Source organism: Ostrea edulis, chromosome 6, assembly GCF_947568905.1.
Source record: "Ostrea edulis chromosome 6, xbOstEdul1.1, whole genome shotgun sequence".
In the NCBI taxonomy this organism is placed as follows: domain Eukaryota; kingdom Metazoa; phylum Mollusca; class Bivalvia; order Ostreida; family Ostreidae; genus Ostrea; species Ostrea edulis.
Window position 1 is genome coordinate 71,562,147 of NC_079169.1, and position 21,317 is coordinate 71,583,463.

The following is a 21,317-nucleotide window of genomic DNA, read 5'->3' on the forward strand; positions in this document are numbered from 1 at the left end:
ATCCTTGAGCGTGCTCTTGTTCATTTCTGGCAAATTTAACCTTGGTTTTGATCCTTGACCTTTTTTTAAATAATTAAAATGTTTGCGTATTTCAATTTTGAAGTATTCAAAAGTAATGACCAATGTTAAACGCATTTCCATGTAAAAGTGAAGACGTGGACTTGACTATACCTTCATACTCTTCTAGGAACAACTCCCCATACAAAGTCCAGTATCCCTTTCGCAGGATTTGTTTGACCAATGCGTAGCTGAGCACCGAGTTGGGAAACATGATGGCGTACGTTGCAATGGAGTAGGACACCACAAACACCATTAGGATGATCAGGAAGAACACCAGGTCAATCATCTGAAATTAGTCCATTTATGGACTGAACATTATCAAAATGCAAACGCAACAATATTATATTTAAAACCAGGTCATGACCTTTTTTAACCTGTTGACCGAGAATCATTCGTAAATCATATTCTTCATGTGAAATTTCAAAGGATGTTTAAGATATTGGAAATCAAGGTGTTATCTATAGTAAGACAGACAGGAGACGGACGGGAATACCCACATTACATCACCCAGATTTTTCTAACGCAGGGGACGAAAAGTACTACAGCATTGCGTTTAATTGTGATAATTCTTTGAGGAAGATGGTATTTGATAGTACTCTAAAACAAAACTATTTCAAATTGTTTCTTAACCTATTCACATTTGTGTTAGACTTTCACGTAAATATCATGTAAAAACAGTTTTCTAATAAAATTTTGGAACGTTTTCATGGAATTTTGATGAAAGGGCAAACGTTTACGTTCTACTTTACAAATGTCTTAAAAATGTTAGTAATATAACAAATATAAATGATCTAATTTTAGATAACTCTAATGAAACGCCCGCAAACATCATGGGGTTACAAGAAGAAGCATGTTACTTATGATATAACAAATAAAAATGAAACGCCCGCAATATTATATGGTACGAAAAGAAGCATGTTATTGATAAATGGATTTCACAATTATTTAAAAGATTTCAGTAATATTCCAAGACATGTACCTAAGCGGTGAAATCTGAACTGCCTTCGACCTTTTAAAAGCCTCCTCATATACTACGACTTGGTATATTGCTAGCAAAGGAGAAAATGCATGTTCTACAGGAACAATAACATGCACGCAGCTGAAGGCGTTATTGTTTTTGAAATGATTATTACTGATCTATGCAATATACATTCATTAAATATTAATGATCAATAAATGTTACATGAACCTCTCCACAAATTAAACGTTTTTTGCTTCGATGCGTTGGCTTGTCCGTCTGTCTATTTGTTTGCAGGATTCAGTCTGTTTGTACTCGGGAAAAATTCACCAAATCTCCAATGGCAAATTTGACTTTTTCATTCTGTTTTTCCCTGGGAAAATCAATTTGTAAGATGCCTTTATGTCGTAAGGAGAATCTTCTCTTATCTAGAGGTGTCGCCAGAGAAATGCCATAAATTCAGACTGGGGATATACATGTAACATCTGATAGACCACTCTTTATAACTGTAAGGTGTTTTCTTTGTCACAGATGAATCGCATTCGCCTTTTGAAATAATATCCTAAGCGAAACATATTTCATATGAGATTTTGCATATAACTGTAGGAATGTTACTAGTACTTGCTATAGGAATTTTACAAATTCCTACAGGAAATCGAATTCTTGTGGGGAATCAAACTGCTAATCGGAAAAAAATATAATTTTCTTTGGATTCTAAATAAATCCGACTGGAATTCAAACTTTTCCTGCTTTGTTTTTTTTAAATTTCTGCACGGAATTTTACCTCCCTATGAAACAAGATTCCCAGAACGACAATCTGACGAGTAACACGTGTGCTTATATGTAAATAAAGTTTATGTGCCAACACTGCTTATATGTAAATATAGTTTATGTGCCAACACTGCTTATATGTAAATACAGTTTATGTGCCAACACTGCTCATATGTAAATACAGTTTATGTGCCAACACTGCTTATATGTAAATACAGTTTATGTGCCAACACTGCTTATATGTAAATACAGTTTCGCAGTATGAATAGTCCGTTAAATGGCACATTTCATATTGTTCTTAAAAGGAAACAAATGGCGAGTCGATTTTATTCGACATTGATAGAGAACTGTTACGTGTGGTTTTTCTCATGAATTTTACAATAGTAGGAACCTGTCAGTGTGAGCATGATGTGGATCCATGGTAGATATCGCGGAGAGTCGCACAGGTTTTTTGCTTAAATTGAGGAGAAATTCTTTATTCCATATCAACTCATTGGTCTATTGCGATAACCATCATTTTGCATACTGTAATTTAACAGAGGAGTTGTTTCCAAGATGATAGATTGTACACTGTACATGTTTCTTAGTAGTATTAGAACTGTCATAGAGCGTGCGACACAAGTAAAGTTGTATAGTGATTAGATTTATATTTTCTTTCACTGAATATTTGCCTCTGTTGGGGATGGGACCCGAAACCTCTTGTATGAAAGGCCAATGCACTATCGATGGAACTGAAGGGTTGACTCGTAGCAAGATGGGCGTGTATCTAACGCTAATCACTGTCTCAAAAGAAAGGCAGAGAGAGAGAGAGAGAGAGAGAGAGAGAGAGAAAGAGAGAGAGAGAGAGAGAGTCATAACTCTCCCGGAGTCTTAACTAATACTAAATACCTAAACCCACCAGACAGTACCCCGCTCCTAGTGTAACAGATATATATATATATATATATATATATATATAATTAAATAAAAAAGCAGGAAAATATACAGTTCCAACATATATTCTAATCACTAGCGCTTTCTGGATTTTAACATGCATCTTCAGGTGAATACAAATATTGAATGTTTTAATATTCAATATTTGTATTCACCTGAGAATGGATGTTAAAATCCAGAGAGGCTAGTGATTTGAATATATGTTGGAACTGCATATTTTCCTGCTTTTCTATTTAATTATTTTGACTGTGTGATATCAACTCTTTCTATTTGGAGTATATATATATATATATATATATATATATTATATATTATATATATATATATATACATACACATGTATATATATATATATCTTTAAAGATAATGTGTAAATATAGTGACATCATGTACCATTCTTCTTATCATGATAATCTTTGGTCCGAGCTCTTTATGGACTGTGAAAATATGGAGAATCCGGAAGAAGAAGGACATCAGGCAGAAGCTGTACACAATGCGCGCCTCTGTGATAGTGGCTGGGAAGAATCGTAGCACGGCCGCCAGTATAAAGAGTCCAATGGTCAACACGTCCACCTTGTTCCAGCTGTCACTCCAGTATTCTTTTTTCTTCTTCAGGAATTTCTGCCAAATTGCCACTCTGGTGAATTCTTCATTTTGTCTAATTTGTGAAGTCGAACAGAACTAATAAAAAAAGGAAATATGTAATATGAAGGTGTTATTTGTAATATGAAGGTGTTATTCGAAACAAGGGCACATCTTTTTTTCTAATTTGGGCATTATCTAGACATCTACTGACGAATCACACTGTGAGTGATATCGATATAAAATAATATCAAAACTGTTTCCCCTTAAAATGTTACCGCGTAAAAAGACATAATACAACTACATATAGCATGTTAAAAATCAAATACTTTGTCTACAGTGTTTTGGAAGAAAACTAAATTTTACCCGATTTATCCATATAATATCAATTTGCTGCAAGTAGCTTACGTTTTATATGAAGCTGAACGGTTTACAAAACGTATAGATTGATGCAAATGTAAATGAAATTACTTGAAAACACATCTGGCCGCGGGAACACTAACGTTGAAATTCACTGAACTCAAATTTAAGTAAAATCAATTTTATCCACCTAAAGTTTCGACTCAAGTGTATTACGAACGTTTATTCAGCTTTACTAAGCAAAATAAAGCTCAACTTATTTTGCAAGCAATGTGTCGTCTTATAAGCAAAACAAAATATAAATGTGAAAAAACTACCGGTATATACCCTTAGTTTTTTTTATGACGTTACTGCACTACAGTACCCTAAATCGCCAATATGTCGGATTATACTCATTCAAACTATTACATGTAGTAAGTGCAAAATCAATTCCTAAAACTACATTGGTATACAACCCAATTGAGGAGCCTTTGTCTTAACATTGACATGTGAGTCTGAGTCATTCTGGTCCGATAAGGGGGATAACTCGTCTTTATTGACCTTATATATACTCTCTATGAACCAAAACGTCGTCCAGCAGTCGACCGATTTTGCTATCCCAACCCCCTTTCTAAAATTAACCCTGCCGATTTTAGATTTAAGGTAATTCCACCCTTCTAGAATTGTAGGTTCAATCTTATATTTGATTGCTGATTATTCAAATAATATATCTTAGTAACAAATAAAAATGATAGAATAAGTATGTTGCAGTATTAATAAAAAAAAATTTCAATTAGCACAAATATACCTGTATCAACGTCAAAAAATTACAATTTTCCTTAAGCAGCATTTACAAAATTTCACAAAAACTGGTTGAAACGATTTAATAGTATTCATGACAATTTCATAAAACTATTTCTTTAAAAAATATTTTTGAAAATTAAAGGAAATATATCGCATAATGGGCTTGATAAATAATTTAACGAAAACAAAGTTACTGTCCTTGGATTCAATATTTTAAAACATATAATTGATTATTCATATATAACTTAAGACTTGAAAAATATTTTATGGTTAACAAGATTTTTTTCAATAACTGTTGAAAAAGACTCCAACAAAATTTCTGTTGCTGTCATGCATAAATCTTGTTAACTCATTTTCTTTGCGAAATCTTATGACGTTACAGGAGGGTGGAACTACGTTAAATTAGCAATATTTTGATTTTTCTTTCAATTTTCAACATCCAGAAACAAATCCTCAGACGATACCTTTGTTTGAGGAGAATCAAGTAAAACGTACCAAGTGGAACCACATTAGATTAACTTTTTTCTGCCCATTGGAACATTGTAACATTTTATTAGTGCTAGAATATTTCAAACACCCATAACAGGCTCAGATCATCCTGTACACCGTACAATCAATGATAAATTTGAAAGACAGAAAGTTTTGATAAGAGGAAATCGAAAGATGCGGATTGGCATGCAACACGTGCCATGTTCTTGTTCATAGCAAAAATATTGGTTATTGAGAAATTCGAAACATTTAATTTTTCAAGAAGCATACAGATGTTCTACAGGTCCCATACGTTTCTCTGTGTTTGTGAATTAAATCATCCGGAAAATATAAGATCACATTTAGGAAATATATAGATAGTGGCGGATTAAATGTGATAACGCTGACAAATCATATCTTCAGACAAAACAATCAGCGGAGTAATAGATATACATTTCATGTCAACATTCTTCAGTCCGCATAGGTATGAATTTCTCAAACCATTAGACAAAAAAAAAAAAATGAAATAAAACAGTTAATCACAACGACATACGATTAGGCAGAAATTCATTCCATCAGAGTTCGGATTCGCTCCATCTACATATTAAGGTTTGGTCTCCCGATATTTCAATGGAATGTGCTGTTGATTTTCGTCTGTAGAATTCAGTTCCAATGGATTTACTTTTGATATTGGTAGTGCCATTTTTGGTTTGTAATGTGCAAGATCTTACAATCGTACTTATACTCCAACTGCCCTTTCAAAAGATGAAATCCTTCAAAACCATGCTTCAGTTTTAGACACATTTAATATCCCAGTCAATGGGTCGAATGAATATGAGTTATCGTACCTATACTAGATTCCTAAACTACATAAAAACCCTTACAAACAAAGATAAATTGCTGGCTCGAGTAAGTGCTTTACCAACCCCCAAGCCTCCTCTCGAAAATATTAACAGCTGTGAAGTAGAAACTTTAATGTGCGACTACATATGCCAGAAGTGTAGTTAATCAAATGTGGATTCTAAAAAATTCTAAAGAACGTTTAGTAAATTTGAAATAGCAAAACTATTCTCAAATCAATAACATCAAAACGTATGACTTTTCAAAACTTTACACGACCATTCCTCACGATAAATTGATAAATTAAAGACTAGACGTTTTGACATCATAGACAGTTGCTTCTTCAACAAAATGGAAAACGGAAATATTCAGATCTAGTAACCAGTCACCCAAAAAATTACTTTGTTAAACACGACTCTGATTCCACGCACAAGTATTCTGAAGTTGAAATAAAAAATATGCTAGAGTTCCTCATTGACAATATTTTCGTGGTTTTTGGTCATCAGGTCTTCCAACGTTCTGTTGGAATTCCCATGGGCACGAATTGTGTTCCTTTGTTAGCTGACCTGTTTCTATATTCATATGAAGCAGAATTAATTCCAAAACTTCTACATGAAAAGAAAAAAAATCTTGCTGTGGCCTTCAATACGACATTTAGATAATATCGATGACGTATTATCTATTAACAATAATAATTTTCATTCATATGTCGATTCGATTTATCCCAGTGAACACGAAATAAAAGACACCACAGAGTTGTCCACTTTTGCTTCATACTTAGATATTTTATTGAAAGTAGATATTGATGCAAACTAACAACTGAACTTTATGACAAACGGTATGATTTCATCTTCTCCATCGTCAACTTCCCATATTTATGTAGCAATATTCCATTATCACTTGGATATGGTGTTTATATTCGATATGCAAGAGCTTGTTCTGCGTATGGTAAGTTTGTAAATCAAAGGAAGCTACTGACAAACGAGTTGATAGTGCAGGGGTTCCAACAGTCTCGTTTAAAGTCAGCATTTTGGAAATGCTATGGTAGTTATAACGATCTAGTGTGCCAATACAACCTATCATCGGGTCAAATGTTGTCTGACGTGTTTCATACCGATTGTTAGGCCGTTCTTGGCACACTGATTTTAACTATGGATAACTCCGTTCACTTGATCAAGATATAGGGCTCACGGCGGGTGTGGCCGGTCGGTAGGGGATGCTTACTCCTCCTAGGCACCTGATCCCACCTCTGGTATGTCCAGGGGTCTGTGTTTGCCCAACTCTCTATTTTGTATTGGACTCCACTTTGTATTGGACTCCACTTTTTTGGCACACTGTTTTTCCCTATAACAGCTCTAAAACTTCATTGTTATTTCGGATTTCAAACATTTCGGTTGAGCATCACTGAAGAGACATTATTTGTCGAAATGCGCATCTGGTGCATCAAAATTGGTACCGTAGAAGTTTTTACATTATGACTCCTGGGTCGAGGCCTCTGCTGGTGGACTGTTAGTCCCCGAGGGTCTCTACAGCCCAATAGCTAAGTACTTCGTTACTAGCTTGAAAATACGGATGTATATTTAATTGCTGTGATAAAATTTAGAAATTCATTTCAAAATTAAGGATTATCTCCCTCACGCATAGCTCTTATCCTTAGACGAATTTGACTCCACTTTTTTGGCACACTGTTTTCCCCTATAATAGCTCTAAAACTTCATTGTTATTTCCGATTTCAAACATTTCGGTTGAGGATCACTGGAATAACCTCCCAAGTTACATCCGCAAGGAAAATTCTTTCTAACTTTTCAAGAAAAATTTAAAAACTTACTTCTTCAGACTTGCTTATCACGATTTTATGTAAGCCATTTCCAGTGACAGTATTAATATTCTTTTTTATGAAACCTTTTTGTATGTATTTTCTGTAGTTTAATCATGGTTTTGTGTAAGCCAGTGCTAGAATTCATATTCTTTTAATGACACGAATATTTTAATTTTTTTTTACACTGTTTTAGATATGTTCAATTTTTAACTGTAGTTTATTGTTGTTTTAATGTAAAGCGCTTAGAGTAATTTTTTTTTATATTATATAATGCGCTATATAAATACTGTAAATGATAATAATAATAATAAAGAGACATTATTTGTCGAAATGCGCATCTGGTGCATCAAAATTGGTACCGTATAAGTTTTTACATTATAGGAGTTATGAGATTGATCAATGTTCGTTATCTTCACCTTTCACAAACATACTTATTAATCAATTTACGTTTAGTTCGCTTTGCTTAATCTTACTTGTCGCATTTCCTCTATCAATAAGGTAATAACCCATATGAAGATGAGAATTTCGTATTTTCCGACGTGTTCATCAAACTCCACCAGTAGCATGTAACTAAATATCGCCAGGAAAACAAAGTAGGCAATCTACAAGATACAAAATTAAGCTAACTCACGCTTTTGGCATAGCTTTTCAAACATTTTAAAAAATATTGATGAGACACTAGGGGTGCTAGAGCTCAAATGAGCAATGACATGTTGGAACATTCTAAGGATACACAATTTCGAGTGGCGATTTATCAATCAATTTCAGTAAAATAAATGATATACAATATAAAGATTGTTTAGTTGTATTTGCGCATAAATGAACTAAAATGCATTTTAAGTTTTCAATACATAAATTTTACAATTACATTTTACAACGCAATGCAAAACAATGTATTCCTGCCTTCACAGTATGAAGAGCAAAATTGTGATTTTGACATTTGGCTAGGTCTAAAAATAGATGCACATACTTACCACACTGTGTGCAAAGATCATGACAGGAGCTGTGTATATACTCCCGATTCTGTGCAACTGCCATCGTATTCCTTGTAATTTCTTTTTTGAGTACCCCTCCATTCTATTTATTGTTAAAGCAAATCAAAGAAAACCACACACAACATACTTTTGATATTCAAGACAATATCCTGGTCTCTATATGTTTGAAAAAGTTCTAATGATATAACTCCCCATCTTTTTACATTTTTGGATGTATTAAACTCATATTGATAGCTGAGGTACAACACATTTAGACCTACATGTTCTCTTAGGCCCATAGAAGTAAGGGTTCTTTAAGGTGCCAACGCCTGTCGTGACACAAGACCTCCGTTTTAAGGTCATATCCGAAAGACCCGTGATCCTCATTTCTTTATGCGGAGCGTTTGGCGAAGGAGCAATCATAACCTTGTTTGACGCGGCCATGGCATGAGTGAGGCTTGATTTCACGACATCCCATTAACGAAGCGAACGCTCTAGATCTACCACTGAACTATCGTGTGTAATTATGAGAGGAAGATTCATATTTGAAGCTTTTTGCATAGGTGTACACTGTATATACATTTTTTTTTTACCAGCGCCAAACCGAAATTCTTTACATGCATAGATAACATAGAGGTAATTCAGCAAACCGGACCTACAGTAATAGATACACAATACTGCTCAGAAAACTTTTAAAATAAACGCAGTATTAAGTCTTCCCCGGAAGACATGTGTCGCCTGCTAGTTCATTCTATATGTAATATATCACGTATAATGTTGAAAAAGTAAATTATTGAAATGGTTTTTGTCACTAAACAGGAAGTTGATAAGCGACAGATTCGAAAATGTCTTACACAATACAGTTGGCCACAGTGATGCTCTGTGCCAAATATCAGGGAGTTGCCCCATGTGGTTCTTGAGAAAACTGTGACAGAAATTTTTTGTGACGACGACGACGCAGGACGACGGATAGTGATCCCTACATGTATATGTCGCCACTGCGTAACGCAGGCGACAAAATTATACATGTGGGCGAATTTCTTACTGAAAATTAAAAAAAATGTGTGGAGTTATTTTTTGTTTATTTCTTGATGTGAAATCAATTCATGAAATATACATGTACCCCTGAATAACAAAAGTTGAAAATTCTTACCACTTATTACTATAAAGACTAATAAACTACGAAAAAATAAATTCACGGTGTCAAACAAAAGTTTCTTGCAATCTTGAATTAACTCAAGAAAAATCGATAACATCATTTTTTGATCGTGTGCATTTGAAAACTTATCACACCATAACATATTTGATGCCTTACTCGTTATTGTTTCTTGATATCAATTCCTTGTTGCTCTCGGATGTTGATACTGCAGCAGTTGCATCAGAGGTTGTTCTTTTCTACAGAAAAAAATAATGAAAAATAGTTCCATTATGAACCATTAGCATACATTGTTATACACCTTAATTTTTTCCTATGTGTAAAATTAAAACGATTTAGAACCAACAAATTAACTGTTAAACCAACGCTCACACTGTATTGACCAGTTACCCACTAGTTGATAACAGTTTACGAACTGTTGATCGGGCAATAGTCTGTCCTATTTCCATTGGCTACGCAAGTCACGTGATTCTCGGTCTGCTGCTTTGTTTACGTTATGGTGAGATTAACTGATTTGACGGATGATAAAATGCAGAATCAATTAGATGAAACGCAGAACATAGACACGAAAATATAATTATTAATTCAGTTAGGACATTGGGTATGTTTTCTTTTAAACTAGTGGATACGTTGATAAGTGTACGCACTCACACTATTTTGTTTAAAGTCAACAAACCATGCGCATCTAGTAAAAACAACCTAAAATGAAGGTGTATAACAAAACAGTTATAAACTGTGTTCCCGGACCACAGCTGTACAAGAACTGTATACTGTAGTATATAGATACTTACAATATTCATCCGCCGTTCCAGAGTAGTTTGTTTGACTGTAATATTTACGTCCGATTCCAAAGAGATCCGCGGTGCATTCTCATCTTTCGCATAGTAAAATACATCTTTCACTTTAAGAAGAAATATTCCCAAGAAAACAGGCGATATAAGGAGCTGAAAAGATTTAATTTTAACTCAAACGAATTTAAAGATATATGTACATAAATATAATACAATGTACATAAGTACATAAATCGTTATAACGATCTAGTTCGTCAATACAACCTATCATTGGGTCAAATGCTGTCTGACGTGTTTCATACCGATTGTTAAGCCGTTCTTGGCACACTGATTTTGACTGCGGATAACTCCATTTACCTGATAAGGATATAGGGCTCACGGCGGGTGTGACCGGTCAACAGGGGATGCTTACTCCTCCTAGGCACCTGATCCCACCTCTGGTGTGTCCAGGGGTCCGTGTTTGCCAAACTATCTATTTTGTATTGCTTATATGAGTTATGAGATTGATCACTGTTCGTTATCTTCACCTTTCATAAACCTAAAAAGTCTTTGTAATAAGTAACCGTCAGAGATGGAGTCTTCTATTCACTGGACACGTTAATATATGAGATATTTGGTACATGTATGCAACTACTATGGAATATATACTGTATTTCAACTCATGAAAACGATCTTCCTTTTGTGTCAAATTTAGTTCGAACTAAACTCAAACTGCTTCATACTTGTACAATATTAAGACATATTCTATTGTGTATTTGTGATATACAGTTTTGAGAAAGGACACGTGATTTTCCTTGCTATACATATGTGCTGTAAAGTACATGTATGTATCCCCCATGTACTCCTAAACCTATGCCATCATTGACATGACCTCTTCCAATGCCATCAATAAAACAACATTCTAATGTTATATGCTGGCGGTTCTTTGTCTCAAAAGAATAAGAGCAGTTAGTAAAATAAAAAAAAAACCCACAGACTTTAGGACCATACCCTGAAGGTTCCATTTTCTGGGGTCAGTTGTCCCATCCAAACACCCCGAAAGAAATCCTGGCAGGCGGGGTGGGATATGAACTGCTTATTGTCGGACTTCACAGCTATTTTCAAACAATTGGCGCCATCAAACTGCTCGTGACGTCGAATCAGTAAAAAGTTGGTCTTCCTTTCGTCAGCTTCAAAACATTCATTTAGAACGCCGACAGCAAGATCCCCGAATTCCCTTCAATTTATGCAGAGATATTAATTTCTCAACAATGTTTTCAAAAGTATCATGAATTGTTGAATCTCTTGTTGGTTACAACAAACCAACCCAAATCAAGGATTCGTGACAATATATTCATAGGTCATACCACTAACCTGAGCAGCTGCATTAGTATATCACAATTACCCCCACTCCCCTGGTCCTGGGACACATGATGTTTACAAACATAATTCTTCTCAAGATGACGATGCTTGCATATCAATTTATAAACATTGTACCGTTGCTGTTCTGTTACAACGATTTTAAACGAATTTCTATTTAAAACTTCGAACCCTATTCTAGTCCCATCCTTACTCTGGGAATCATGACTTTAAAATTGACTCATTATTCCTTGAGAAGATGGGCATGGAAAGTTTATTTCAGACAGACAAACACCCGATAAAACTTGATCAGAAAAACTCATTTGAGCCTTCTTCTCAGATGAACTACTTTTTGTAATCTATAGCTTGGATCACACATAGATCACCCCTGCTTTATTGATTTTCCATTCAAATTTATTCATTTTGGCGAAATGTTTTGGCACCCAATCACAACAAAGCTTTCACAACAAGATGTACTGTGAGCAATGCTCACTAAGAAACCCCCCCCCCCCCGCTTAACCCAATCTCCCAAAGGGTGTTGTTAATAGGAATTTAAATGGAAACCATATTGCTACTTCGATGTCCAGTGCGCGTGACCTTTGACGTTTTAACCCCAAAAGCGATAGGGAACATTTTCATCCCATGGGTAGTCCATATGTATGATATGGTGACGGTAGGTGGAAAGGATAATGCTTTAGAGCCCGGAAACCATTGCTTCTACAGACGGACAGACGGACAACCCGATTCCAGTATACCTCCCCCCCCCCCCACAACTTGTTGCGGGGGGTATAATAACCTAGGATTCATGCAAACCTACATCAGGAGGAAGATTCATGGTTTTGAAAAACATGGATTCAGTGTCCAACATTCACGTACGATTCTAACGTACAATTAAACATGTCAAAATCCAATATCCGGATTAGGCTTCGCTGTACCCAAACATAATACAAGCTTCTTCTTTATATAGACTTCGTATTTTGCTTTTAATTTCGAAAAACCACAATGGTCTCATATTGAAATTCAAATAAGAATGAGATATTGAAAACACTGGGAAAAAATTCAGATAGTTAATTATAGTACGTCGAGCCTTTTCCATCACAAAGCAGTAAAAAGAAATACCAACATTAAGCAATTGTAGAAGGGCCAAGGAGGAAATAACGAAGGATTCAAATTTTACCAGGCCTCTTCAGGCTGGAAAGACAAGTAACCAGACTAGAGGAAAAATAGCATGTTTTGATATAACGCCTGATTTGTGTTGCTCATATTGCGTTATGACACCAATGGGTTTTTGTTTTGTTTTGTTTTTTGTTTTTGGTTTTCATAATCAAATTTCTATGTAGAAATTAAAAATATCCTTCGAAAGAAATTGACAATACTACAAAACTCGGGCTCGACCTCTTTAAGGGATATTTTCACTGGTTTATTTTGAGTCATATTGTTCTACTTCGAACAAGTAACTTCAAAGAGACTTAAAATTAAAGCGATAAACATTCTTGGTAAACGACCGAAGTATGCATCTACAAACTTTAACCTTTTTCATACATGTATCATTTATCTTAATGAACAGAATATATTTTCCGTTTTCCAGAAATCCATGTCTTTATTTATTTCTTATTGAGCAATTTTGACTATAATTTAAGGTGTTCGACGTTGTGCACAAATAATGGAGAAAATTAGTGCTTATAGAAAGTTAGCGTGATTAATTCTGCACAATGAATGCTGTAAAATATCACTGACATGTTGAATATTAATGACCTAAGTATCAAGGAAAAGTATTTTACAGTTATAAATCGAATTCCCTGATGAGGCAGCAAAATCATTTAATCTGTCTATTCAGCAAAGTACAACTGAAGTCCCGATTTTTTCACAGGGGCTAAGCCCATTTTGGGCCCGAACTCTGTGATACCATAAATATAGATTTATTTATGGTATCACAGAGTTCGGGCCCAAAACGGGCTTAGCCCCTGTGGATTTTTTTTTTTACACACGAGGTCCACGTGCTCCATCTGACAATCAGCTGACGCTTGCTGCTTGAGAAATTTGTCATGGCCTTATGGGGGGAAATGTTTTAAACAAACTGAAATTCTATGTTGTGTGGTGCGATTTTTTTGAACTTATTCATTACAAATGTTTTTCGAAAACACACCAAAAAATACTGGATCTATTGTAGTTATTTAATTCAATTCGCGAGGGAAAGTTTCGAAAAAGTCCCCGGTTGTTTCAACACTAAAATAAAATGAATGTACTTTCGAACTCACGAACAAAAGTTCTTGATTTACTCAATCATTGAGTGGACAATGGATGTGGTGATTCGCGTTTAATTTTACTTCAATTACTATGATTTGATGCTAGCACAAAGCAATGGTCGCCGTTATCCACGTTGACCAGTTGTTTCCATTTTGATTTGAACTATTCACACTACTTACATAGAATTATCATAATATCATAACTAGCGGTTCTTCATATCTGCTGGAGGAAACCGTCGCTTTGTGTAATGCTTACAATACTAAATACGGATAATTAATTAAATAGACAAACCAACAAAGAAATCATAACTATCCTACTAAGACCAACGGCAGTTAATATCAATATGAATCACTCCCCAAAGTACAAATGGTTTGAAAATTACAAAAAATAAAGTTGAAACAAGAAATCACCCCATTCGCTGATGATCTTTAAATAATCAATGTTTTATTAGTATGTTGCAAGAAAACAATGTACTGTGCATCATATTCATTGAATAACATTTTATACTCCGTGTAATGCCGTAAAAACCCACCAGGACATTCAGTGGACACGTCGTCTTCTATGGAGGGATTGGCAGGGAAACCACAACTTCAAAGGCGCCGACTATTGATTACAACGTCGTTATCTTGTGCATATTTATAAATCGAGTAATATAACATACCAGTATTTGGGGAGTTTCTTCGCGTATATAGCACGAAATATTATTGAAAAGGCTTTTCAAAAACGGTTTAATATTATGCACATATAATTTTGATAATAAAAACAACTCCATTTTCATAATTTTTTGCCTGCAATTTCTGCCTCTAGGTTTCCCATGTAACGCCCACTGAAGCTATAGCATAAGACAGGGCTATGAATAGCTACTGTCTAAAAATTGTGTACATAAGTTGAAATAGTTTTTTTTTTTCATTTCAATATTCATGATGGAACAAAAAGCGTGTGTGTAGCGGGGGTGGGGGTATATATCATTTTTATAAACCATTGGTTGAGAAACTTTTCCCATAAAATTTTGGGGTTGATTGATACAGGCTTTACCGTTTGGGAAAATGTATCAAACAAATTCATAGATCTACAACATTTGAATTAATCATACCCACCCCCCTGCAATGAAAGTTCAGGAGGTATACTGGAATCACCCTGTCCGTCTGTAGACATCATTTGTCCAGATGAATGGATGTGATTAAAGCTTTAAGTATATCTTATATGAATAATGAAGTTGTGATTGAAATTTTTTAACATTCAAGGAAGTTATGGATATTTTGTTTTACATTTTGAGGGGTGTTATGCAGAGTATATCCTAAAAACCAATTACCAGATTTGATTTGATTCAAACTCTGAGTCAATGCCTATACTGTGATACGGGCCTCCATGTCTATTTATTAGTTTATAAGGTCATACCCAAAAGACCCGTGACTTTCACTTCTATAATGCTAGGCACTTGGCAATGGAACAGTGACATTGGAACCCTTGTGGACCTCGCTTCTCTCGTGTGTGCAGCGTAGTACCAGTTTAGGGAACATACTTAGGTTGGAAGCGGCGCCAAGATCGAGAATCGAACACGAGACTCTGGAAATAAGCGCCCTAACCACTGGGCCACCACGACGGTTACGAGTACACGGTTATATTGCATTTATATAATCCCTTTTACCGTGTTTACATTCATTCAGAGTATTTATCTTTCTGATTATATTTACAATGTAATTTTTTTTTCAAAATTCAAAATACGATTTGAATTTTTATTCAAAATGATTTAAGGATTGTTGTCATAGAGATCGTGAAAATAAAGTTTATTGGTGCTTGTCAAAGGAGAAGGTACACCATACTATAAATATCAGTTATTGTGATGAGAAATCCTGATTGCACTTTGTACAGAATAATATATATTGTCTGGAAAACTTAATTAATGTTGTATGCGCTTTGTTGTAAAAGATTAAAAAGATTAAGACCTCACGATCAACTTATCCATACCTTCATTATTTGGCTCTGCATACTATAGGAGTCTTTTATCAGACTTCACAATACATGATTCAATATATTTCCTTGGATTTCCTTGAATAATTAATTTATATTGAACCATGATTGTGTAGAATTCCTGTTATAACGACCGGTAAAATAATTACGGAACACCGACTCTTCATCGACTTCGGTTTCTCTGCCTTAAGACATTCGTCTATTTTAGGATATCGGATTGTACCACTCCGCAAAGAAATGTTAAGAGTGTATTCTTTGAACCTGTGGGTTTTACTTATTGAAACTAAGCCTGAATGTAGCAAATAATGAGACAGTCATCTGTAATGTGTGTAATGTGCTCCTTTAAATCACTACCATTATTACATTTGAAAAGATTTTCTGATATCGAATATAAAATTTTGACTTTTGCTAACTAAAAACTGTCGCACATGTTTTAAGCAATATATATATATATATATATATATATATATATATATATATTCATATGTTGATTCGATATATCCCTATGACCTCGAAATAAAAGATTGAATATTGTTTAACGTCCCTCTCAAGAATAATAATTCACTCATATGGAGATGTCACCACTACCGGTCGAAATAAAAGAAACCATAGAGTCCTCCATATCTACTTCATACTTGGATATTTCATTGAAAACAAATATCAATGACAAACTAACAACTCAACTTTATGAAAAACGGGATAATTTCAGCTTCAACATCATTAACTCCCCATATTTATGTAGCAATATTACATTATCACCTATATATGGTGTTTATATCTCTCAAAAGATTCGATACGCAAGAGCTTGTTCTACGAATGATCAGTTTTTAAATCGGGACAGGCTACTAACAAACAAGTCAATGTTACAGGGGTTTCAACAGTCTCGTTTAAAGTAAGAATTTCGCAAAGTCTAATGATCTAGTTTGTCAATATAACCTATTATTGGGTCAAAAGCTGTCTGACGTGTTTCATACCGATTGTTAGGCCGTTCTTGGCGCAATGATTTTGACTACGGATTACCCCGTTTACCTGATCAAGAGACAGGGCTAACGGAGGGTGTGACCGGTCGACAGGGAATTCTTACTTCTCCTAGGCATCTGATCCCACCTCTGGTATATCCAGGGGTCCCTATTTGCCCAACTATCTATTTTGTACTTAAAGGAGTTATGAGATTCATCACTGTTCGTAATCTTCGCCTTTCATGGATACGTTTCTATAATTGTTACCCAAAATATTTCCCGCTGCTCATTAAATAGCACTTACTTTCATTGAAATCAAATCTTATTGCCCAAATTTATTCCAATATACAACTACATTGAATTTGCTCTTATTTTGGGTTTGTGTGATACTTTTTATCAGTCGGGACATGTTCATGGAGCCATGCGTATGTGTCATTTCAAAAATCTATTCAATGTATTGTTGCTCTCATACAGATGTATGTACGCTCAAATGTACTTTTCTAGCAATTATAATTTGTCCTTGGATCTCAGAATTTTCATTGAATAAAATGTCAGTGAAAAAGTTTCGTTATAGATATTTTTCTTGCATCAGAAAGAGTTATCCCATCTTTAGATATATTCGTTGTCATATCTGCATTTATCATTCTCTTGAGATGTCACGTTGTCCTACAGTCCCATTTAGCAAATATGCTAGACATACTCAAATTACCGATTATGTAATGAAAATACAGTATACAGGTAGAGTGAATTCGCTTATCAATTTTACGTTTTCTAAATTCCTATTGCATTCATGGACTTTTTTTTTCATCTTTTCAGAAATGATATGATTATATTATTGCCACCTGCTTTAATTTCACAGGTTTATCAGACGAAAACAAAAACTCTGCAGGATATATAAAGCATATTGGAATCGATTTTATCTCGCACTGTTCATGTACTTGTTTGACATTCTATTTCATCTAATGAAATTTGTAATTAGACAGCGGCTTTCATAAATAGATGCAGGTTGCACAATATATATGTTTCATATTTGAATTTGCTTAATTGAGGCTATTCTTGATTATTTTGGTAAGCGTGATTCTCGACTTTTTATCTTATCAGTTTTACCTAAAACCTACAAATATTGTATCTCAAATCATCATAGCAAATATATATTATAATTATAGCTTCAACGTATATAGTTATGAATACTTGAACGCGTGGGATAAATATTCTTTCAGCGATCATAAAACAAACATCTTGATAATACTACTTAAGATATGTTCACCTTGACATTAAAACGTAAGCATCTTCATCTTGACATTAAAAAGTAAACATATTCAAGTTAATATAAAAAAATCTTCAAATTGATATTTAAAAGTAAACATATTCAACTTAATATAAAAAGGTAAACATCTTCAAATTGATATTTAAAAGTAAACTTTCCCAGCTTCATATGGTCGTAAATATTTCAATTTCACAATTATACTCGACTTCTATATTAAAAAGATAAATTGTTTTAACGGATATAAATACTCTGCATTCCGGATCAGACTGTTACGCAATTCCGTGTCGTCTGTCTTGGTCGCCATGGCATTCAGAATTCCAAACGCCAGCAGTGCATAGGCTGTAGCATCCTACAAGGAAACCATTAGAGGAGTTACCGGATCAGTGATCCACTTTATGAAGCATGAAACCAACTCTATGTGTGATTCAATTGTTTCACTTAAAAGCGATTAAAATTTCATAACCATATCAAACAAGAGGTACTGTGAGCAATGCTCACTAAGAATACTCCCCGCTTACCCCAATCTCCCAAAGGGTGTTGGTAATAGGTATAAACTACCTCTTTTCTGAGTGTAAAAAACAAATGGCATGACAAACCGAACCATATTGCTACTTCGATGTCCAGAGCATGTGACCTTTGACATTTTGACCCCAAAATCGATAGGGAACATCTTCATCCCATGGGTTGTCCATATGTATGATATGGTGACTGTAGGTGGAAAGGATAACGCTTTAGAGCCCGGAAACCATATTGCTACTTCGATGTCCAGTGCGCATGACCTTTGACCTTTTGCCCCAAAATCGATAGGGAACATCTTCATCCCATGGGTAGTCCATATGTATGATATGGTGACGGTAGGTTGAAAGAATAATGCTTTAGAGTCCGGAAACCATTGCTTCTACAGACGGACGGACGGACAGACAGACGGACAACCCGATTCCAGTATACCCCCCACAACTTGTTGCGGGGGTATAATTAATGGAACACAATGTCTTACAGAATCCTTTTGGATATCCAACACCATAATATTGTACAGACTTTAAATTAGAAATCAGACCACAATCTATAACAATTAACATGTAAATATACCTAACACTGACACCATAATAACATTATAACAATTAATCATGTTGATATACCTAACACTGACACCATAATAACATAACATTATAACAATTGATCATGTTAATATACCTAACACTGACACCATAATAACATTATAACAATTAATCATGTTAATATACCTAACACTGACACCATAATAACATAACATTATAACAATTAATCATGTTAATATACCTAACACTGACACCATAATAACATTATAACAATTAATCATGTTAATATACCTAACACTGACACCATAATAACATTATAACAATTAATCATGTTAATATACCTAACACTGACACCATAATAACATTATAACAATTAATCATTGTTAATATACCAAGCACCCCATGAATCAGGAGTTCAGACCCTCATAAATCCTATAAGGAATACAAAATTAACATTTGGGCAAACACGGACCCCTGGATATACCAGAGGTGGGATTAGGTGCATAGGAGGTGTAAGCATCCCCTGTCGACCGGTAACACCCGATGTGAGCCCTATATCGCGATTGGACAAACGGAGTATTCCGTAATCAAATATAACAGTGCAAAAGTCGACCACAATTGGTATTGAACATTTCAGATAGCATTAAACCAAATGACAGGTTCTATTGGTAAATTAAATCGTTATAACGACAATCAAATTTGCGGAATTCTTACTTCAAACGAGACTGTTGAAACCTCTGTAACATTAGCGTATTTGTCAGTTGTTTTCACAACATTCCCAAGCTTTGAAATTACCAGGACATGAAATGAACATGATTCAATTACATTGCACTTAAACTATAGACAAATGTATGAAAAAGAGGAGGAAACTGTAATTAAAGTTTGATAGATTTGCTACCTTTGAAACTTAGGTCTGTGTAATCATCATTTGGGTTAAGATTTTGTATTGTTCTAGAATGTTTGTTATCCAAACTGACAAATACAACTAAACATAACTTCATGATGCAGTTGTGTCTGTCATCTAATTCTGATGGTTGGAATTCCCCAAACCTAAATCATATCCGTTTTGTTTATATCATAGTGGTATGAAAATAATCAGTAAATCATGCATAAATTACTTCCATGCTACCATTGTTTCCTATCCCCATAATACAAGCAAACAGCGCATTTATTCTTTATTCATTTTGTACTTTTCGAAATATTAAGATCCTTATACTACGTGGAAAGGTCAGTTGCGTGTATCAGTCTATGTCGAGAATAATACACAATGAAATATCACGAACATGTAAAAATATTTGACATTATCAACGTTTTTACTACAGTAAATCAAAGTACCAAGGGTTTACTGTAATTAACTACAAGGAATGAATGCATTTCCCATTAAATCTTATAAAATCGTTGTTCCCCATTGACTCCATATCTCCTTCTCCTATAACTTGTTGAATTCCCTTGGTTTGTAGTGGTTAAAATCGGAACACCACGTGATGAAATTCGCGGCATGTCACGGTTAAATTCGGAATTTACATTAATTGTAGTTAAATTCAGGGCACCATGATGCCTCCCTCAACAACTTTACAGCTGAAATATTCTTTCAATATATCATTGTCGTTTAGCATGATACTTTTGCCAAAATTTTGTAAATCCAACGATATATATGTATTGAATAACACAACCTTGCCCAAAACACATAGGTCAAGTAGTGTACTTACATTTTAAAGCGTCAAGTGAGTACTACAAAGATATAAAGAGAGAGGAAGAGTTACAATGTATGTCAATTACATGTACAAACCTTTCCTTGTTTCCAGAACAACTTTGCCATGTCTTGCCGATTCATAAGAACGGACCATAAAAAGAGGTCCTCAAAAGGGAACTTGGATTCTTTCTTCCTGTTACTCTCGACTGAAATTACAGACAATTTAGTGATTATAACGTCGAAAGATTGTAGGTTTTGTAGTTGTTGCGCTTTTCTGGAAATTATAAGC

The 21,317-nt window shown here is 34.6% G+C and overlaps 1 protein-coding gene across 3 annotated transcripts in view; it reads right to left on the reverse strand.

The window, feature by feature from the left end:
• Positions 1-21,317, reverse strand: part of LOC125683402 (transient receptor potential cation channel subfamily M member 2-like) — a 61,401-nt gene that overhangs the window by 17,106 nt on the left and 22,978 nt on the right. For all 3 annotated transcript variants that reach the window (XM_048924539.2, XM_048924540.2, XM_056140667.1), the window contains 9 exons: positions 21,125-21,234; positions 18,526-18,626; positions 11,486-11,711; positions 10,496-10,648; positions 9,864-9,943; positions 8,549-8,651; positions 8,048-8,176; positions 3,116-3,403; positions 172-346 (listed from right to left, as the gene is read on the reverse strand). In XM_048924539.2, the coding sequence (XP_048780496.1) occupies positions 172-346; positions 3,116-3,403; positions 8,048-8,176; positions 8,549-8,651; positions 9,864-9,943; positions 10,496-10,648; positions 11,486-11,711; positions 18,526-18,626; positions 21,125-21,234 (1,365 nt within the window). The remainder of the gene's footprint in view (positions 1-171; positions 347-3,115; positions 3,404-8,047; positions 8,177-8,548; positions 8,652-9,863; positions 9,944-10,495; positions 10,649-11,485; positions 11,712-18,525; positions 18,627-21,124; positions 21,235-21,317) is intronic.